This window comes from Crocodylus siamensis, chromosome 8 (genome assembly GCF_052110815.1).
Source record: "Crocodylus siamensis isolate JL-2025a chromosome 8, ASM5211081v1, whole genome shotgun sequence".
NCBI classification, from domain to species: Eukaryota; Metazoa; Chordata; order Crocodylia; family Crocodylidae; genus Crocodylus; species Crocodylus siamensis.
This window is the reverse complement of record NC_143402.1, coordinates 16,337,638-16,356,813: the sequence shown is the minus strand read 5'-3', so window position 1 is coordinate 16,356,813 and position 19,176 is coordinate 16,337,638. Positions and strand designations below refer to the sequence as shown.

Below are 19,176 nucleotides of genomic sequence, written 5' to 3'. Positions count from 1 at the left end.
TGGTGGTGGGGCACTTCAAACTAAAGCTGGTTCAACAAGCTTTAGTTTAAAGCACTCTAATACATGTGACACTCTGGGTGCTTTTAATTAGCGCAGCTTTTGTAGCTGCAATAATTAAAGCACGCCCCCCCCCCCATGCCTCCCGGAGCATGTGTTTAAATGCCTTTTGATTTCAATTGACCTGTCTCAGCCATTCTGAAGCATGTCTACACCACAGTCCCCCAGAAGGAGGGTTACATGACTATCAAACACCTGATTTAGGTGGGCAGATAGCTTCATAGTTTCTAAGGTCGGAAGGGACCTGAACAGATCATCAAGTCTGACCCTCTGCCCTGGACAGGAATGAGTGCTGGGATTGTAATACCCCAGCCAGATATCTATCCAACCTCCTCTTGAAGACCCCCAAGATAGGGGAGAGCACCACCTCCCTTGGGAACCTATTCCAGAGCCTGGCAGCCCTAACCATAATGTAATGCCTCCCAATATCAAGCCTGAACCTGCTCTCAATCAATTTGTGGCCATTATTCCTTGTTATCCCTGGTGGTGCCTGGGGGAACAGAGCCTCACCTATTTTCTGCTGGGCCCCTCTGGTGAGTTTATAGATGGCCGCCAGATCCCCTCTCAGTCTTCTCTTGTGGAAGCTGAATAGATTCAGGCCCTTTAGTCTATCTTCATAGGGCCTGGCCTGCAGCCCCCTGACCAGGTGAGTGGCCCTCCTCTGGATCCTCTCAAGGTTAGCTGCATCCCTCTTGAACTGCAGCACCCAAAACTGGACACAGTACTCCAACTGTGGCCTGACCAATGCCGCATAGAGGGGAAGGATCACCTCTCTGGACCTGCTTGTGATGCATCTGTAGATGCACAACAAGGTGCGGTTAGCTTCCTCGCATTGGCGCTCATGTTCATCCTGGAGTCAACAATGACTCCAAGATCCCTTTCAGCCGCTGTGTTGACAAGAAGGGAGTTCCCCAGCTTATAGGTGTGTTGCTGGTTCCTTCTCCCTAGATGCAGCACCCTGCACTTGTCTGTGTTGATTTTCATCCTATTCTCATCTGCCCACCTCTGTAACCTGTCTAGATCTACCTGGATTCTGTCCCTCCCCTCCAGTGTACCCACTTCCCCCAACATCTTTGTGTCATCAGCGAATTTGGACAGCGTGCTTTCCATGCCAACCTCCAAGTCGCTGATAAAGATGTTGAATAGCACAGGCCCCCGGACCAAGCTCTGGGGAACTCCACTGCCCACGTCCCTCCAGGTCAAAAACGACCTGTCCACCACCAGTGTCCAGGTGTGACCATCTAGCCAATTTGCCACCCACCTGGCTGTGTAGGCATCAATGCCGCAGTCACCTAGTTTTTTTATGAGAATGGGGTGATAAAGTGTCAAAGGCCTCCTTGAAGTCCAGGTAGACGACATCTACCTCAACACCTGCATCCAAGGACTTGGTGACCTGGTTGTAAAAGGAAACAAGGTTGGTCAGGCAGGCTCTGCCCACAATGAACCTGTGTTGGTTGCCTCTGAGCATTATCTCCCATGCTGGGCCCCCACAGGTCTGCTCCTTGAAAATTTTCTCATAGGTCTTCCCAAGGACCGAGGTGAGACTAACTGGCCTGTAGTTCCCCGGGTCCTCCTTTCTCCCCTTCTTGTAAATGGGGAGCACATTGGCTCTTTTCCAGTCCTTCAATGAAGCTGTGACAATTTATACCAGCTGAGAAGTTGCTCTGAGCTCTCTGAAGACTCTTAAGGCACATCCCAACAAGCGCACACATGTAGTTTGTGGTACCTCAAATCCACTTGAGGCAGTGCAAACTGCACGTGGCACACACGTACCCATTTGCCATGCTGCTAATTTGCAGTGCAGTGGGAGTTTTTGACACCAGGAGATTCTGGTGTAAAAAAAAAAAAAATTCCTATGTACCGCACATGGCAGCAGCAAGCACCACCAGAAACTGGACCTGGCCAGCCAGAGCCATTCTCTGGCTGCTGGCCAGGCTCTGAGCAGCTGGCTCAGCACTGCGCTGCCCCGGGAGGCCTCCAGGACCCCAGGTAAGGCTGCTGGGGCCAGCACAGGTGCTGCCCCCAGCCTCCCTTACCCCACCTGGGATGTGCCTGGGAACAAATAGCAGTGCCACTGTTATTTGTCCTGCATTAAATGTGCACCCCTGCACATGCGTGCTTGTCAGGACATACCCCTATAGTTGTGCAGCCTCCACGTTTTGTTTGCCTTATTTAGCAAAACCATGGCTCAACCTACACTTGCCTCAGCAACGTTTCCCTCAAGTTTGTTTTCTGATCTCAGCTGCTCAGGGGGAATAACACTTACTTTCTTAGAATTACTCCAGAGTTATACCGGTGTATTCAGAACAGAATCTCACCCACAGTCTGCATCCAGTAGTGGCTTACATATATTTAGAGATCTTACTTATCAAAGTAAGTTCTCCTTCATACTTCAATAATTAAGGATCTGAAAATACTTTTCAAATACTGTCGAGTTTATTGGTATTTGGGGGATGGGAATATTTTCTGCATGCTTTTAACTAAAATTATAAATTCGCCATGTGTAATAGTTCATCTGTGTTCACCGGCTGGCCGACTCATGGCCATTCCACTGAATTCCTACGAAAAATGTACAGTTGCTGGTGATCCCTGAGGGTGGATGATCAGTTATTGGCTCCTCTATGGATTTAAGCCAATCAGCAGACACGGGTGTAACATGTTAGGTTACTTGAAGATTCTTGCATCATTGTTTTCTTCCCAGAAGCTATTTCTAGTGTTTGATAAAGTAATATCTTTTGTCTTTTCCTGAAGTTTAAAGAATTAAAGCTGAAGACACCGTTCACTGTATATATTCTAGTGAGAATTCCCTGCCCGCTCATTGTTTTGAGCTGATTCTTTCAGTTTGTTCATGTTTTGGTGTGTTATATCCCTTTTCTGTACATAACACTGGGTTCAGTAAGGAAGAAGGAGGGCTCTGACATTCCCAGGGATGGTTTGAATACATAAATTGTTATTTAGAAGAATGCTGGATAATAGGGGTGTGCGAAACGGGCTCTGTTCAATTCAGATTCGGCCCAAATCGGGGACAGTGATTTGTTTTGTTGATTCAGATCCCTGTCCCCGATTCAATTCAGCCAAATCTGAATCTGAAGATTCAATGCTGATTCAGAGAACCAGCGATTCTGCCATAGACGCAGCTTTAAATGTTTTTTTCTACATACCTCGAGGTACCAAGCATGGTTTGTGATTGCTGCGATGCTGGGGTGAATGGAGCATCCCACAGAAGCACAGGGGGCCCCCCCATCGGCAGCAAACCCGGAAGTGGACCAGAAGCCCCTACACCCCCCCAGCTCAGCGATCAGCCACAGGGGGACCCTGGGTGCCTCCCCCCAGCCCAGAAGGCACCAGTCACTGAGCCGTATAGGGTGCAGGGGGCCCCCCCAGCGCGCTCTCCAGTGGACCCAAAAGTGGATTGGAAATGGTTCTGGTCCACTTCCAGATCTGCTGCCAAGTGTGCTGGGGAGTCCCCTGCACTTCTGTGGGACACCCCATATGCCGCAGCATTCACGAGCTGCCTGCTACCTTGAGGTATGTAGAAAAAACAGTTAAAGCTGGGTCTGTCCGAATCTCCGAATCGATTCAGAGGGTTCCGATTCAAACTGGAGAGATTAAAAGGTCCTCTGATTCGATTTGGATTCAGAGATTCGACCACCGAATTGGGCCAAATCTCTGCCAAATTGAGTCAGGGCTACTGGAAGCTTTGCACAGCCCTACTGGATAAGTTTAGACCCGGAGCCAGATCCAAATGTTGCCGCCTGGACTCATTTCTAAACCTGTGGTTCATAAAGAGCTGCGATGACGTAAAACATGGGCCATATCATGGAACACCTCAGGTTCTTGTCAACCTCCTAGAGAGAGCCGTGCTAGAGAAGTGGCCAAGGCACAGCTGTCAGATAGGGATAAGACTCTTTACTGTGGACCTAAAATAAACTGACCCATTTAACAAAAGCTCCTCTGCATTCATGCACAGTGTTAAATAGATAGACCCTGACTGTGAAGTGGCTGAAAGGTTTTTCTCTCTGATTGTCACTGAATATCAGTCTGCCTTTTTTTTTACTGAGACCTCCCCACCCGCCCCTTCCCCACTGTGCAAATGCTTTTGTTTCAAATCATGACTGATTCCGACAATTGGCTTATCTATTCAGTCTCCCATCAAGGAGACTTCCACCCTGTTCCTAGGCCCTCCAGTGAACCGAATCAGGGAGCTGTCTCCTTGTTACTGGAACCTGAGTGTGGGGATTAACATTTTGTCCTTTCCTCTTACAGGACTTGTACCTGCCTCTGTCTTTGGACGACTCTGATTCTCTTGGGGATTCCATGTAAAGGAACACAATGCCAACTGTCCGTGCTACAAGCTCTGTTAAAAATACAGTACAGTACTTCTGCCAAATGAAGCAGATAGGTGACTGGGTGCTTTCAAATCAATCAAAGGACACACAATTCTATGTAATTTTTTTTTTCTGTGATTTATCTTCTGTGCCACAAATCAACACTTATCAACTTATAGGGATAGAGTGATACCATTCTGCTGGATAACTTTACAGGGATGCATAAGGGGCATTGCCAGCAATCTCAGGCTACCATGCCAATGATTTCCCCTTCTCTTGTATTAGTTCTTCTTCTGCTCTAACTGCATGAATTTATGATTGGCTGTAGAGACATTGATGGCTCCCTACTAGTTCTACAGAAGTGAATCCTGTTGATTATTCTAACGCTAAAAGAAAACAAATGTCCCTTTCTACCTTCTCACAATGCTGATGAATAGTAGCAGCTCTGTGACTGCAGATCTGCGTCTCATTTTGTGTCTGATTTTCACACATGCGTACTCTCTATTGTCATTTTCCATTGCTGAATAGCAGGAAAGGAAATGGCTTATTACCATAAGAGGCTTAGGATGCCACCAGAATGTGGAACAAAGAATATTGGACCGGTTTCAGAAATGCTGCCTAAGACAGTGAGCAAAGTTTGTATAGCACAATGATGACATCATACATTTATATATCGGGACATTTCTAATAAGTAAGCTAAGATATATATGTCAGCTAAGTGTCTGGCATGAACCAGATGTATCGTAAAACCCAAAGATAATGCTGGCTGATAATAAGTTATTATATCTACGGCATGGTATCTCTCTATCTCTGCTTATAATCTTAATGCCTTGTAAACATCCAACGCTGAAAACACTGTGAGAATTTGTTTTCAGGTCTGACACCTCTAGGTCGCTTTTTATAGCAAGAAATCAATACACTTTTTATAAGAAAAGAACTTGTATCTGTGTTTTAGGAGTAAGTATTCAAGCTCCTTCTTTTTTATAAAAGCTGGTAATTTTCTTTTGTTTAAAAAACACATTAAGGAAAAAAATGACAAAAAAACAACTACTGCAAACTAGTAATAATAACAACTTAGTTTAGAAATCTTGTTGTCACTGCCAAACAGGCACTTGAAGGAAAAAAGGAAGTTGATTTGAAATAATGAATGTTTTGATAGTTTTTGTAATGTTTAAGCTAGCATTTTTAAGGTTTTTCTTTACATTTCAATACTCCTAACTATGGCCAGATGCTCTGCTTATATCACAGATGGAACTTTGAGGTGTTCAAAGAAACTCTTCTAGCAGAAAAGAAAAAACTCTTAGGGGATTTACTGAAAGTCATCGCTTTTATTAATCAGTAATGAATCCTACGGGACTCATCGCTGTATTCCACAGAACTGGTGGTTTTTACTATGCCTAGACTGTAGTGGTTTAGGCTAGTTGGTATTGCCTCTGTTTCTTACGGAATAAGCTTTCAGTGAGACTGACTACTACAGAACCGGACCCGAATGAAGTCCTTGCAAACAAGCGTTTTGTGTTGCTCTCTTTTACATTCTTTCAGCACATATGCAGATTTCCGTATTTCTTTTCAATCCCTTTGAGTAGAATGAATTACGGAGTCGTGGTGTTTGAAGCCACATGAATGCTTAGCTAGAAGATGATTTGGTTTCATTCCTTTCAGAAGCCACTTTGTATTTTGTTAGTTTGCATTGCTACTATTAACACTCTGTACAGGCTGCGTTTTTGGTTTTTTTTAATTCACAAAGCGATACATACAATATATAAAAGCAAGCTGCAGCTGAGATGATCCAAAAGATGATGATTTGGATTACCAAGGGATTGGAGTTATTTTATACCAAATTTTCACCCAGTAGTCTTAGGTGCAAACATTGGTTCCTAGGGTTTTTCCCACAAAATGATTTGTGCGCCTACAAACAGCTGAATTTAGATGTGTAACTCCCTGGCCACATGACTGAGAGTTGGATATTTGAACTACTGCATCAAGACACCTGAATGCAGTTTAGAGAGGTGAAGATTCACATTCCCTCATAGGGAAAGCTCTGTATTAAAGAAAGATGGCCGTGGAGACAAAGCACAGTTGTGGCAGTCAGGAATCCAAAGTTCAATACTCAGCTAGATTTTGTGTATGAACTGGAGCAGGTCTCCATTTTTCTGTGCCTCTATAGCTGTCTGTACCAGGAGGATAATAACACTGCTCTACCTCACGGGAGGTTTGTGAGGCCACATATTCACTGAAGTTAGAAAAGTGCTTTCAGATTCTCTGATGCTGAATAACGGCAAGGAGTAGTTGTTTGTGGACAAAGGTTTTTGGGGTGTATATTCACATGGGTACTAAATTAGAGACCATTCTTGAAAATATGGCTTTTTAAGTAGAAGGATAGCATAGACTGTGATTTGTTTCTGCAAAGTATACTATTAAATCTAGGGCCTTTCTTTCAACAATGAGAAGACACGTTTGCCTTTGACACAACAAAAACATGACCATCCTTTCCCCTTCTCCTCCATTTCCTTGTTCGGGGGATCTTGAGGATCCCCATCAGTCTTTCACTTTCAGCCCGTCTAGAGATCCTGCTCTGAACAGTAGCCACCATCTTACTTGCTCAAGTTGACTAACCAGGAACTGAGTGCCAATGACAATTGTTAATTAGACAGGGGACATGTTACCTGAGTGATGCAAGGTGCTCCTTCTGTATCCATGGTCCAAAGTGCCTTGCTGCCCGTCTCCTAGTCCCTGTCAATCTAGGAAGCAAGAGACCAGCTACAGCATTAATTTTAAGGGCTTCCTTAACTGCAGAACAACTTATCAATAGCCTGCACATCCAGGCTGTCGTATCTGTAAGAGGTCTGAGGCATGTAACGAACAGCAGTAGTCCACAGTGTTTAAAAATCTACTGGGAAATGACATTTCTGTTCTCCAATATCCATCCAGGTCAGCTTGCCTGAGACAAAGCTGGAACAATCTGGGTAACACAGATACAGAGGTAGATAGTTACCTTTGCATCTGCACCTACCATTTAGATAATGAGAAGAGCTCCTCCTACGGGACCTTTCTAAAGAAATGTTCCCAGCACTCTTCCTGGATTGTTCTTCAAAGCGACACATCACAGAACTTGCAAACTCTTACTTATAGAAGGGGTGTCACTGTCACAAGGACTGCTCAGGAGCAAGGGCTGAGCTTGATGATCATTTCTGACCATATGATGCATCAGCAAGGGAATTTGGAGAGGCCTAAGCAAAGAAACCACGTTCTTCAGAGGGAAAAAATAGCCATTCAAACCAGCAAAAGCCACAAGTAAAACAGGGTAAGAGTTCAAACTCCCATGTTTTAGAAGCAATTTTCCAGGTAGAGATACCTGGACTGTAGGTAGAAGTCTGTGAGCCTTTCAGATGTAACACATTGTTAGTCTGTCGTAATGCTGCTGTTGCATGAGTACTTGTACAGAAATGCATGTAGAATAGCGTACATACTGTGCGAGGTATCTTTGGCTTCACCGGATCCTGAAAACAGACAGGACAAAAAGAAATGAATTGCAGGCAGAATATTATAGTCATCAGAATGGGCCTGGTTCAGGAAAACATCTAAGCGTGTGTTTAATTCCCGCTGACTTCTGCAGGACTTAAGTCTGGGTTTGAGTTCTGCCTTGAAAACCGTCTAGATGAGTTCTAGGAGCAAACTAAAGGAATACTTCTGTATCCTCCAAAGTTTATACTTTTTTTTCTTCTTCTTCTTCTCTTATAAGTACATAAAACTGCAGGATCTAAGGATTTGCCATATTAATTCTGCTGTAAAAGAGCTGTCTAATTTCCCCCATGAGGTTCTCTATGTGTTTTCAGAAACTAATTGAAGCACTACAGAGTTTTAAAACAATACAGCATTTAAAAACAGCACTGGTGGAAACTTAAGGCTTTTTAGAGGTCTATTTGTGAGATATGACTTCATTCCTTTATTTCTACTATGCCTGGTACATTTCATGGTGCTTGCATATTATGGATGAGGCATATCCAAATTAAGGAGGAATTAGAGCAGTTCTCAAGCCATAAAGGAACCAAGCCTCCATTGCAATGCATTGCAGTTTTTTCTGTAGAAGATCAGGGCCGTAGAGTATAACATTTAATGACCGATCCTTCTGAATTTTTATTTTTTTGAATATCTAAATCCTAAGATTTATGAGCCAGATCATCTTCTGCTATAACATGTGTAGCTAAAACAGCTCTACAAATCTTGTCTCTAATAGACATCTATGGAGCCCCTGTAGTAGACTTAAGAGAGATTAGTGATTCAGTTGTAATTTGGTATGGTTTTGTGATGAGATGTAAGGCTTCCTTTTGTCCTAAAATGCTCTCTGTTCTTAACCTCGGCAAATTAACACATGGTCTTTCCAGGTGCTAGGAACTCTCTTTGAATTACTTTCTCAGCTATCAGGAAAAGCTAGTTTTGCCTAGAAAACAGGGACTGCATTTCTTTCACCTTTTCCATTATTCACATATGGGCCAGCTGTCATTTAACCTTTCTCAAATGTTTTCCATAAACCCTAATTTTGAATGAACATAAGAGGTAGAGGAACTAAAAAGATACTGGCACACAACCAAACAATATCACAAGTCATTTTGAATAAGTAAAGGTGGTACAAAAATATGTTTTCCTTTAAGATTAGAAAACTATGAGACCTTTTTCTGATGTCTTGGTGCTTGCTTCAGAATGTCTTTGACTGCACTGTTTCATTATGTTCTGGGATTGCTGTTTGGGGGCCATACTGTATCCTTGCTGAGGTGCAACTCCATTGACAGGCATCAGTGGAAGTCACTATGGGCACAGTATAGCCCTGAAGATGCGATCCTATTCCGTGTATTGTCAGCAAGTTTTGTCATTTGATTGGGAGCACAGTAGGATGTTTAATAAATCTCTGTCTTTCACCTGTTGAGTCAATGGGGAAAATTTCCATTAATTTCCATAGAAGCAAGATGAATTCTTAGGAAATAAAGAAGCAAAATGGATACAAAGATAGGTAGAAAGAAGACCTTCTGCCTTGTTCCAAGCAGAGAAATCTGAAACTGTGCATGGAGATTCTCATGTACAAATGATTATACCGTGCATAAATATTTACATGTAGCTGAGAGGAAAGAAAATAGTTTATTGTCTTTATCGGTGATTTTACAGACATGCTGTCAAGTATTAATGTTACTTTGCTGATCCAGTATCAAAGCAGAGTAAGCTGGTTTCCAGGTTCTACTTGGTCATTTGGATTAGGATGGTTTAAAGAGTTTGCGAATACAAGGCAGAACTCCTCACCTCTAGGTTGAGTGGTCCAGTTCAAAGAGGCATGTGTGTTTGCAATAAGGTAATAGCTTTACTAGTGATAACATAGAAATGATACATGAATTTAAAACTGTTACCTCTGTGGCTAGGTACAGAAATTACACATGAACTGGTATAAATGTGCACAAACGTGTTCAAATCTGTAACATGACAGAATTTCAGTGCACATAAACTGCTTTCAAAATGGCCAAAACCAGTTTAAGATACCCTTGGATAGATATAGTATCAGACTTAACTGATTTAGGTTAAATTGGTTTATTAAACTTCTGTCACAGGTCCCCTCCAGATTCAAGTTAACTCACAGTCCCCCAGCATCCCAAGATACTTTGCACCTCTCCTACAACACCTCCCCCCCCCCCCCCGCAGATGAGCAGGTTAGCCTTGACCCAAGCTGTCTGCTCCAACCAAGCAGGGGGGCATACTCTGATGCCCCCCAGCTTCTGGCCTGGGCCACTTTAGGCATGTGGCTGCATTTCCAATATCAAAAGTGAGTGTCTGTTCACTTGCTTATCAGTTCAATCTATGCAGCGTAAACTAATCTGAGAAGACTGAATCAATTTAGCCTCTGGCTTTTTGACCGTCTGTACTTAGCCCTTAAGAGTGCCTTCCAATACATCTCCCCTCTTTGGGCTTCAGAAATACATAGTAATACTGAAAAGTCCAATTAGGCCTGAATATAAACTGGCAGATGGGGCAGACTCCCTGAATATCTAGCCTGCTGAGATTATTATTCAGTCTCATATTTATCCAGCTGATTCTCCATTAACATACTGGGAAAATGATGGTATCGTTTATCACAGGTTCATTCTGAGTGGTGACACTGATGCCATCTCACACCATGCCCGTGGCTTTGAGAAGTCCTGCTCAGTGGTGTCTCAGGAATGAGATGAGGCTAGTAAGGTTTCCTAGTGGGCTGTGTATTAGGAGTCCAAGTGTTCTGACTTCTACAGTAACGGATCCTATTGTTGAGTGTTGTTTCCTCCCCTCCCTTTTTTTCTTGACCTGAAATCCAGTAGCTCTAGTAATATACACAGCTGACAAGCTCGGTTTGAGGTGAGTTATTGAGGCCCAGAAACAGGCCCCTGCACTCTCATCCAGTCCCCAAACTGTTCGTGCTTCTGGGCTGTGTGGAGCTATTGCTTCTGGCCAGAATACTATCTCCTGCTAAACCCCTCTTTTTGCAAAGTACGTATATGCCTGTTTGGGGCTTCTGGTGCTACTAGCCCAAAGCTGGGCCCTATATTTGTAAGCACTGAACCAGCTGCATCTCTCTAACTCTAAGGATTCCAGCGGCCTTACATCCCAGAAGCCAGGGGACCTGTTGTTCAACTGATCTTTTTCTGGATTGGTTTGCAGATATATCCCTTCATGGGGAACAATTGTCTTTCTGCTTTCTGTGCTAATGTATTTAGTAAAGCCAACACGTTTCTGCTCCTGATCTCTGCACCCAGTGAACTAGAATTCAAGATTCTGAAACCCACTTTAAAGTTCCTCTGGTTCTGCCAGCTTGCACGCAACAACTGCAGCCAGAGGATGCCTAAAGGGAAGAGAGGAGAGATGGCCAAGGTCGATAAAATTGCAAAGTCTGGAAAAAATGAATCAAGAACTGCTATTTCTGTGCCTCATAAGATGTCTCATAAAACAGGAACTAGGATGTGCCTAATGAAATTATTGGGTGGCAGACCTCACTCAAACAGAAAAACACAGCACATAACTGATATGCAGCATTCATTGCACAGGATGTGGTGGGGCCAATAGTATTACCAGGGTCAAAAAGAAATGAAAGGCGTTGATGAAGGATAGGTCCTTCACGTGCTATTAAACACCACAATCAGGAATACAACCGCAGGCTTAAGGCATCCCCAAACCTATAATTGCTGGTAACTGGGAGGTTACAGGGGCTGGTTCTATACACACATGCCCTATTTCTTTCACTTCTCTTCTGAAGTATCCACTACTTGCCACAGTTGGAAACAAGATATTGAGCTAGATGAACTCTTGGTTTGATCCAGTGTGGGAACTGGCAACTCCAGCAATGAGAGCTCATCAACTGACAAAGAAAGTTGGCATTTTTCTTTCCCATTGGGACTGGAAACAAAGAAAGGAGACTTGTTCCAAGAAGAGTAGTAGAGAGCATTTATTAGGAGGTCCTTAATGAGCGACAGCAAAATGCTTGAAGGTCCTAATAGTATAAAATCTGTTTGGAAGGAGAGTGAGAGGCAGGGAGGTGGAAGTGTCCCAGTCTGACACATGCAGAAATAGTAAATAAAAGGATCAGAGAAACCAAGGGTAATGAACAAACGGAAACATTATGGACAAGGGAGGAGCTACTGCTTGGCTCTGGGCTGAAAAGCAGCAGGGGCAGCGTGGCTGTGTGTTTTCCACCAGTGCCCAAGCTGGCTAGAGCTAGCTTGCGGTGACAATTTGTGTCCCCCTCCCAGTCACAAAAATAAAGTCATACTTGGCTGTGGGCAAAAAGATTTGAGTTGAAATTCCTCCTCTTGTCCCTTTGTCCCTTTTTCCTGCCAGCACATAAAAGTCTGTGTCACACTCAAAAGAGTAGGGGGGAAGACATGGCCTTTTGTCAAGTGACAGCCCCCGCCTCTGGTTTTGTTCCGTGTAATTTTTATCCCTCTGCCTAGGACTAGAAATAGGCATGTATCACCAGGGCCTGGTTCCTGAGAAGACAGGCTTCGTGCTTTGGGAAATCACAAGACACACACACACGGACAAAAAATAATGAGAGCCTCTCACATTCCCAAGGCCCTCCCCGAAGAGCACAGCTGAAAACACAGGCAGAGCAGCCCACTTGAAGCAGAGGGAAGCTACGATAGCTTCTGGTTGTATTATCTTGTTGAGCTGTGCTGGCAGAGCCACTGATGGTTTGGACCTGCTCTTGATCTTGTTTGTGGAGTTACTGACCACTAACGCGACTCTACAAATAATTCAGAATACTTCATCCCCTTTCATCAGGACGTGAGCCATGCTGCCACACTCAGACTGAACAGTGCTTCTGACTGTATAAAGAGAGCTGCTGATTTTACGGGAGTTAATCAAGGAATAAGGCAGTGCAGGGGACCTCGCCCATGGATTCTTGCAATCGGCCTATTCCAGGAGCTTGTATATCCAGCCTATCTTCTGCTTTTTTATGGTCTTATTTTAATTCTACCTGTTTCGTTATTGTAGGGCCAGATTTTGATCCCTATTTCCTTGCTTGGTGTAGTTTATAAGTAGCCCCATTGGTGCTCCACTTGTAAGGTGTTGTGCTGTGTCGCATGATCCAAGGTATCCTAGTCTGCTCTACATAAAGCAGGATTTCTTTTCTGTGACACTTTTGGTATACGACTGTTGTCTAGGTTGTTGCCTGAGTAAAAGGCACTGCCACTTTGTTGTGTTGGGGAAGAAGGAATAGAGCTTTTAAACTGTTTGGTTGTCCATACTGGTCAGTGTGACTTAAGTTCTTTGGGTTAAAGAAGACAAGGAAAAAAAAAATGTAAAGGAATTTTAAAATTTATCACTGGGGCATCCAAATTATCCACAAAAATTCATTAGAAAGCAAAGCTGGAGAGAGGGTATAGACAAATAAGGCCCCATGTTCTTCTGGGTAATTCTTTCAGCATCATTGGTGACACGGCATTAGTGAATTGAATGCTAAAAGACAGATCAACCAAGCAAAATTCTTCTTGATTTTTAGAGGAAGTTTGTTCATTAAAGATGGTAGATTTGCATCCTCACTGTAGAATCCCATGGACATAATGTAACATTTAACTATTGAAAACCACTAAAGTGTATTCTTAGCTGACTAAAATGAACAGAAACTCCACTGAAATAAATGGAACTCAATCTGTTTATCTGAGCAGAGAAGTTGGTGATGATTTCAACAGTGCTCACTCTAATTATCTATGGGATCTTTTTTTTAGTATTTGCAAAGGAAATGCAATAGGTACCAGCTGGTGGTCCCCTATATACTTCTGTGATACTTCAGTGGTAGGTGATACATAGAGGAATTAATTTATGGCTAGTGAAGGAGAAGCAGAAATGGTTCCACTTATTTAAGCATCTGTTTGAAGCATTTTAGACCTGAAAATCAGGCCAGGAATTCAGAAAATCAGTTAGTTCCCTGAGATTCTCAGCTATAAGGCATGTTTGATCAGATGAAGGCTCAGTCTGATAGCAGAAGACCTGAGCTCAGAGAGTAGATAGGATCAGATATTACCTGTCCTAGTATTTCTATGCCCAGCCCTATTTGAAACCAAGTTGAATAATGGCTTATGGATTTTTTTTTTTTTTTTGGAGAGGAAAGTTTTGCCAAATGGTTTTGAACATAGAAAAGAAGATTTAGGGTTTTTCACTTTGAGTTTTGAGGTAAACCCAACTAGTTTTGATTTTATCCGAGGTGCTTGGCCCATCTCTTTTGGAAGCCAATAACCACTTCAGGTTTATATGAGAAACAAGGTTGCTCTCTCTCTCTCTTAAGGGAGTTTTTAGAGTATTTGAGATTCATAGATGTTTGGGTCGGAAGGGACCATAGCAGATCATCTAGTCTGACCCCCAGCCCTGGGCAGGAAAGAGCACTGGGGTCACACCACCCCAGCAAGGTGTATGTCTAGCCTCCTCTTAAAGACCCCCAGTTTAATCAGTGAAAACAAATTTGACTATTGGAATCTGCACTGATTTGCTAGATTAGATCTATCAAGTTTTAAAAACCATAACAAACTAGGCAAAAAATGGTCAAAATAGTCAAAAGTTATTGTCTCATTCCAAAACACATGGAGTCATACCCAGATATACTGGCAGCACTAGGCAGAGATGAGCATGAAATAAAACCCTGACTCTGAAACTTTGATTTCAAGTAAGCCCAGGTACAAAACCGAAAGAAAGAACTAACCCCTTTGTCTGTAAAGGACCAAACTGAAACCTTGAATCAGGTTCCCTCTGAACAGGGAGGAAGACCATATTCTGACTGCAACTTCAGAGCAAAAGCCCAGTCCTAGCACTGAAGGATTTTTCTGGTTCCATCTGAAAAATTTACACCTATGTCTTATTTCTAAAATTCCAGCCACGTCTCCGAAGTACTGTATTTCCAAAGCAGTACACCTTTGACGCATTTTGTTCTTTTCTTTCACAATAGAAATTTAGTGTAATGTCTAATAATGTGTCTCCTTGAGAAAAAGAATGTCTAGGGAATTAATTGCACTGTTTATCAGTTGGTGTCTATAGATAAAGTGAAGCAGAAGTATTGAATGTAAGAGCAAGAAACCCTACGAGTTGTTGTAAGTACATGCTGAATTCTGACGTGTAAATTAGTGTTAGTTCATTTTTATTTAAATTGCATGGATCTGAGCAAATTTCCCACAATGGCACTGAGAATATGGCTGCGATTATCCGTTTAGAAAACATCCCCAGGCCTCTGAGGAAGAGGAGAACTGTTGAAGTAAATCTCCTTCTATTCTACAAAATTGCAACATGGTTTGGAAGTTGAGAGGATGACCTTCCACTTCCACTCTGCATCTTATCACACTGTATAGTCTAGAAGCACAGGAAAGGAATAGCAGCTTGATGACTTTGCTGTTACTAGCATTTGCTTATTTTCTTAATTGCTGTTATAATCACAAGCTACAATAAGCCACTCTGAAGTCAACTCCAGGTTCTTCATGCCACCATTCTCTGAAGAATGTGCATTGCCTTTTATTCCTCATAAGGACCTTGGAGTTTTTCTAGTCTGCAATTCTATTGGGAAGTAAGTTGTGCTAAGGGAAATGTGCAGCTGAAGTGGAACCTGATCATTGAGTACCGTCTTAGGTCATTAATTAATTTTGTATGATAGCATCATTAATAACAAAGCTGCAATATAATATAACCGAGAGGCCACAATGTATTTTCTATTGTCATTCAGTGGGCGGGGGGTAGGGGGTGGGGAAGCTGAGTTTAAAGTTTAGCTGGTATACTTTAAACTCTTTGTACATAACCTTGGAGGACATGTTGGTGGTATGGGTTGAGTTGTATTTGCTGGTAAACTTTGTTTTGCTTTGTTTAAATAATGACGTATTTAACTAATTACATGTTGTAAAAAGAGTTATTAATTTAAACGAGGATTTTGTTCTCCTATAATTGATCCATCTAACATTTCATTTTGGCAAGAATTTTCCATAACCATGCCACAGTGTTACATGCAGTGTTAAGTTGACTTTTCAAGCTTTTTTGGGAAGGGTGGAATTTTTTCTTCAGACAATAGCATTACCATTGTTAACTTACTGCTTGGGGACATATCTTGAATTTCCTTTTGGACTGCATAATTGGAAGTTCTCTTAAAGGAATAGGAACAGGCAAGAGGTTATGCCAAAATGTCTCAGTTGTATCATCTTGTAATATATTGCAGCTTTATGCCAATGATTCCTTGCTTACCTGTACACAGTACATGCATGTTTTGAACTAATCCTGCATTCTCCATTTGTGGTGAGTTATTTAGCAATTTTACCACCTTTTGTGCCATTCAACTTGTACAGAAGACATTTTTATTGACGTTTTAAAGGGAAAAAAAAGAAAAAAAAAACCTTCTGCTCCATAGCTGTAGGTAGAACGCAATTACTTAGCGAACAGATGTAAATTAGTGGTTGTAGTTTTAGAAACTTTAGCTTGCTAGTGAACAAGCTTTTGAAAGTAAATGCATGGTATTGTGCATCTCATTTCTTAATCTTCCTTTACTGCTGAAAAGATTCTCTCTGTTTCTGTCTCTCTCTCTCTCTGTCCCTCATTCTCTCGTGGTTGTAAGTTATAGATTTGGACATAAATAAAATGATACGCAAAGTTTGAAAAGCAGTTCTCAACAGATTCTTTTCAGTTTATGGTAGGTATCTTACAGAACAAAGCCTTTGTTACTTTTGATTTGACACTAAACTCTACAATAAAACAGATAGAGATCAGTTCTATATTGCCTCTGATCAAATTACACAACTAGTTAACTAGTCACAGGATCTCATCATTGCTAAACAATGTGATCTCATTTATCCATGGCAACTGAAGTGTTAGGCATGGGATGTATTTGAAGATCATTTTTCCCAATCCAGGGCTTCTCTTAAGGAAAATAGCCCCCTGGATCTTTATTTGCGGAGTTTGAATATATGCTCTTTGATTTTACTAAATGGACAGTAGGGTGTGGGAGGATGAACATACCTCTGGAAAACAACTCCTACATATCCCAGACTCTGTTTTCAGGCTCTAGGGCTTGCTATTTGGTAACATTGGCTCTATTTGCAACAGAAGACAGAAAAAATTCAAAGGCTTTGAACTACAGCATCACTCAGAAAGATGGATCTTGTAAGGAACAAAGGAAACAAACTTACCTGAAGCAAAAACCGAAACTTACCTAGATCCACATCTCTCTCCCTTGTGCCTCTTCTCTCATAGTAGTATTTCCTTTTGTTAGAGGACATGGCTTTCTAAAGCAAAAATCCACTTTTGTGAGGCGTTGTGAACTGTTTTACTACTGTGATCATCTCCCCAGCTCTGAAAATTCCCATGGTGCAATGCCATGCAGCAGAGGACCTGTCTACTTTGTCACTTTGCTCTCAATATTCATTACTCATTGTTTTTGCATCTAAATGTACATTTGCAAGATGTGTGTAATGTCACTTTCAAAAAATAAAATTTGGTTTCAGTATTTAGGCTGACACAACCTTTTTCATTCTTTTATTTGGCCTGATAAACATACATTGAATATATATATGTATATGTATGTGTGTGTGTATACACACACACACACACAAATACATTGTGTGTTGTAGCTGGATTCACTTACTGCTGTTCCCAATCTCCCTGAGATCAATCCCAGCTGTATATGCACAAAGGGAAATAGGGAGGGGGGAGCATTCCTGACTATACTGAATTCATGAAGAGACCATATGTGCTTGACTAAAGGAGATACACACTCATCATGGCCTGGAAACCAACCCACCATTTTTACTAAAGAGGCTGCTCTGCATTTGTGATACCACAAAAGACAAAGCCTAGCTCTTTACTTATTTACATCCCATAAACCCTCTGAAGTCATTGGAATAGCAGTGGATTCAAATCTGGACAGAGCCTGGCCTCCTCAGCCAAAATTCACCCCTGAGCAGAAGCCCAGCTACAGCCTATGCAGGGTCTTCTTAGCATTGGGGGTCCAGCAGGATCTGAGAGGTAGTATTTCTGCTTGCTTTATGCACAGGGCAGGAAAATGTCCAAGTTCTTTTCTCACAGAAAGACTGGCGAAACCACATTACAGCCAATTACAGTCTTAACTCTAAGCCCTTAAACATGTTAATGCAGCATAAACCCATTCATCTAATTATATGGTACAAGCCATTTTCTGTTTGTTTCTTCTTCAGATCTCCAAAATTAAAACTGAGTGCACTGACTCGACTTGGCCTTCATCAACAGCTGTTGGAACTCATATTTTCTTTCATGAAAAGCTCAGACTCTTTTCAATATCTCATGCTCGGGAGGAGGCCTTTGTCCTCTTTCCTGTAGTCACCTTACCATAAACGAACAAGGGTCAACACACTCAACCCTCTCACTCCAGAAACGATCCTGCACCCTTCAGCAACAATGCAAGGGCTAGCCACCCACGTGTTTCACCACTTGGCTGATTACCAGCATCCATTTGCCTTTGACATGCTGTGCTTGGCCATGCTGAAAGGAGAGCGCACAGTACGTTACTGTGTTCAGTGAAAGACCAAGTTCAAAATGTGATTCACGTCATGAATCCAGCAACAGAAAAGCACCAGTAAAGCATGTATTTGGATGTGCGTGAACTGAAGACGAAGCAAACACGAACAGAAAAGTTGAGTCAATGCTTTAGAAGTTGTTCTGCATTGGCCTTTGAGTAACCCAAAGGGAACAGAGCATCTTGGTTCCTTTTCTAGAGATTAAATGTCAGATGAATGCAATAAGATGCAGAAGAGTTAATGCTTCAGCTTATAGAAGGGAATTGTTTAAGAGATTTAAAACTCTGTCCGTGGTGTATATTAAGCATGGCTATAGCAGCTGCTCTAGAAAGTGTAAGAGGAGATCTGCAAATGCAATTGGGCCAATATGGGACTTGGCAAATAAGGCCTGTAGCTGGAAAACACCTGATTCTGCTTACATAGCCATGAGCGCTGCTGCTATACGTAGTTACTCTTGATTTCACATCGGTGTAAAACAGAGTACAAGAAAGCTTTCAGAGTTAGGGATTCCCATTGCCCCTGCATAGGTCAGTATATAAACACAATTCACCGCAGGTTTCCTGGCATGGAAAGTTTCACACCAGCAGTGAAAATAAATATATTTGCTTCTGAAAGCTTTAACCCACGTTTCAGTGGCCTCTTTTTTGCATCTGCTGTATAGATTGAAATAAAATTGTGGTCTCCTTGGAAAGTATTTGGCTGGGCTCTGATCTAAGCTGTACTTCTTGATGCTCAACCATTGCAGGCTGTACAAATCTGGTTCCAAT

At 42.2% G+C, this 19,176-nt stretch overlaps 1 protein-coding gene across 2 annotated transcripts in view; it reads left to right on the top strand.

Moving 5' to 3' along the window:
* Positions 1-17,370, top strand: part of DCX (doublecortin) — a 127,605-nt gene extending 110,235 nt beyond the window's left edge. For both annotated transcript variants that reach the window (XM_090059853.1, XM_090059854.1), the window contains exon 7: positions 4,324-17,370. In XM_090059853.1, the coding sequence (XP_089915979.1) occupies positions 4,324-4,380 (57 nt within the window). In that variant the 3' untranslated portion in view covers positions 4,381-17,370. The remainder of the gene's footprint in view (positions 1-4,323) is intronic.
* The last annotated feature ends 1,806 nt before the right edge of the window (positions 17,371-19,176 follow it).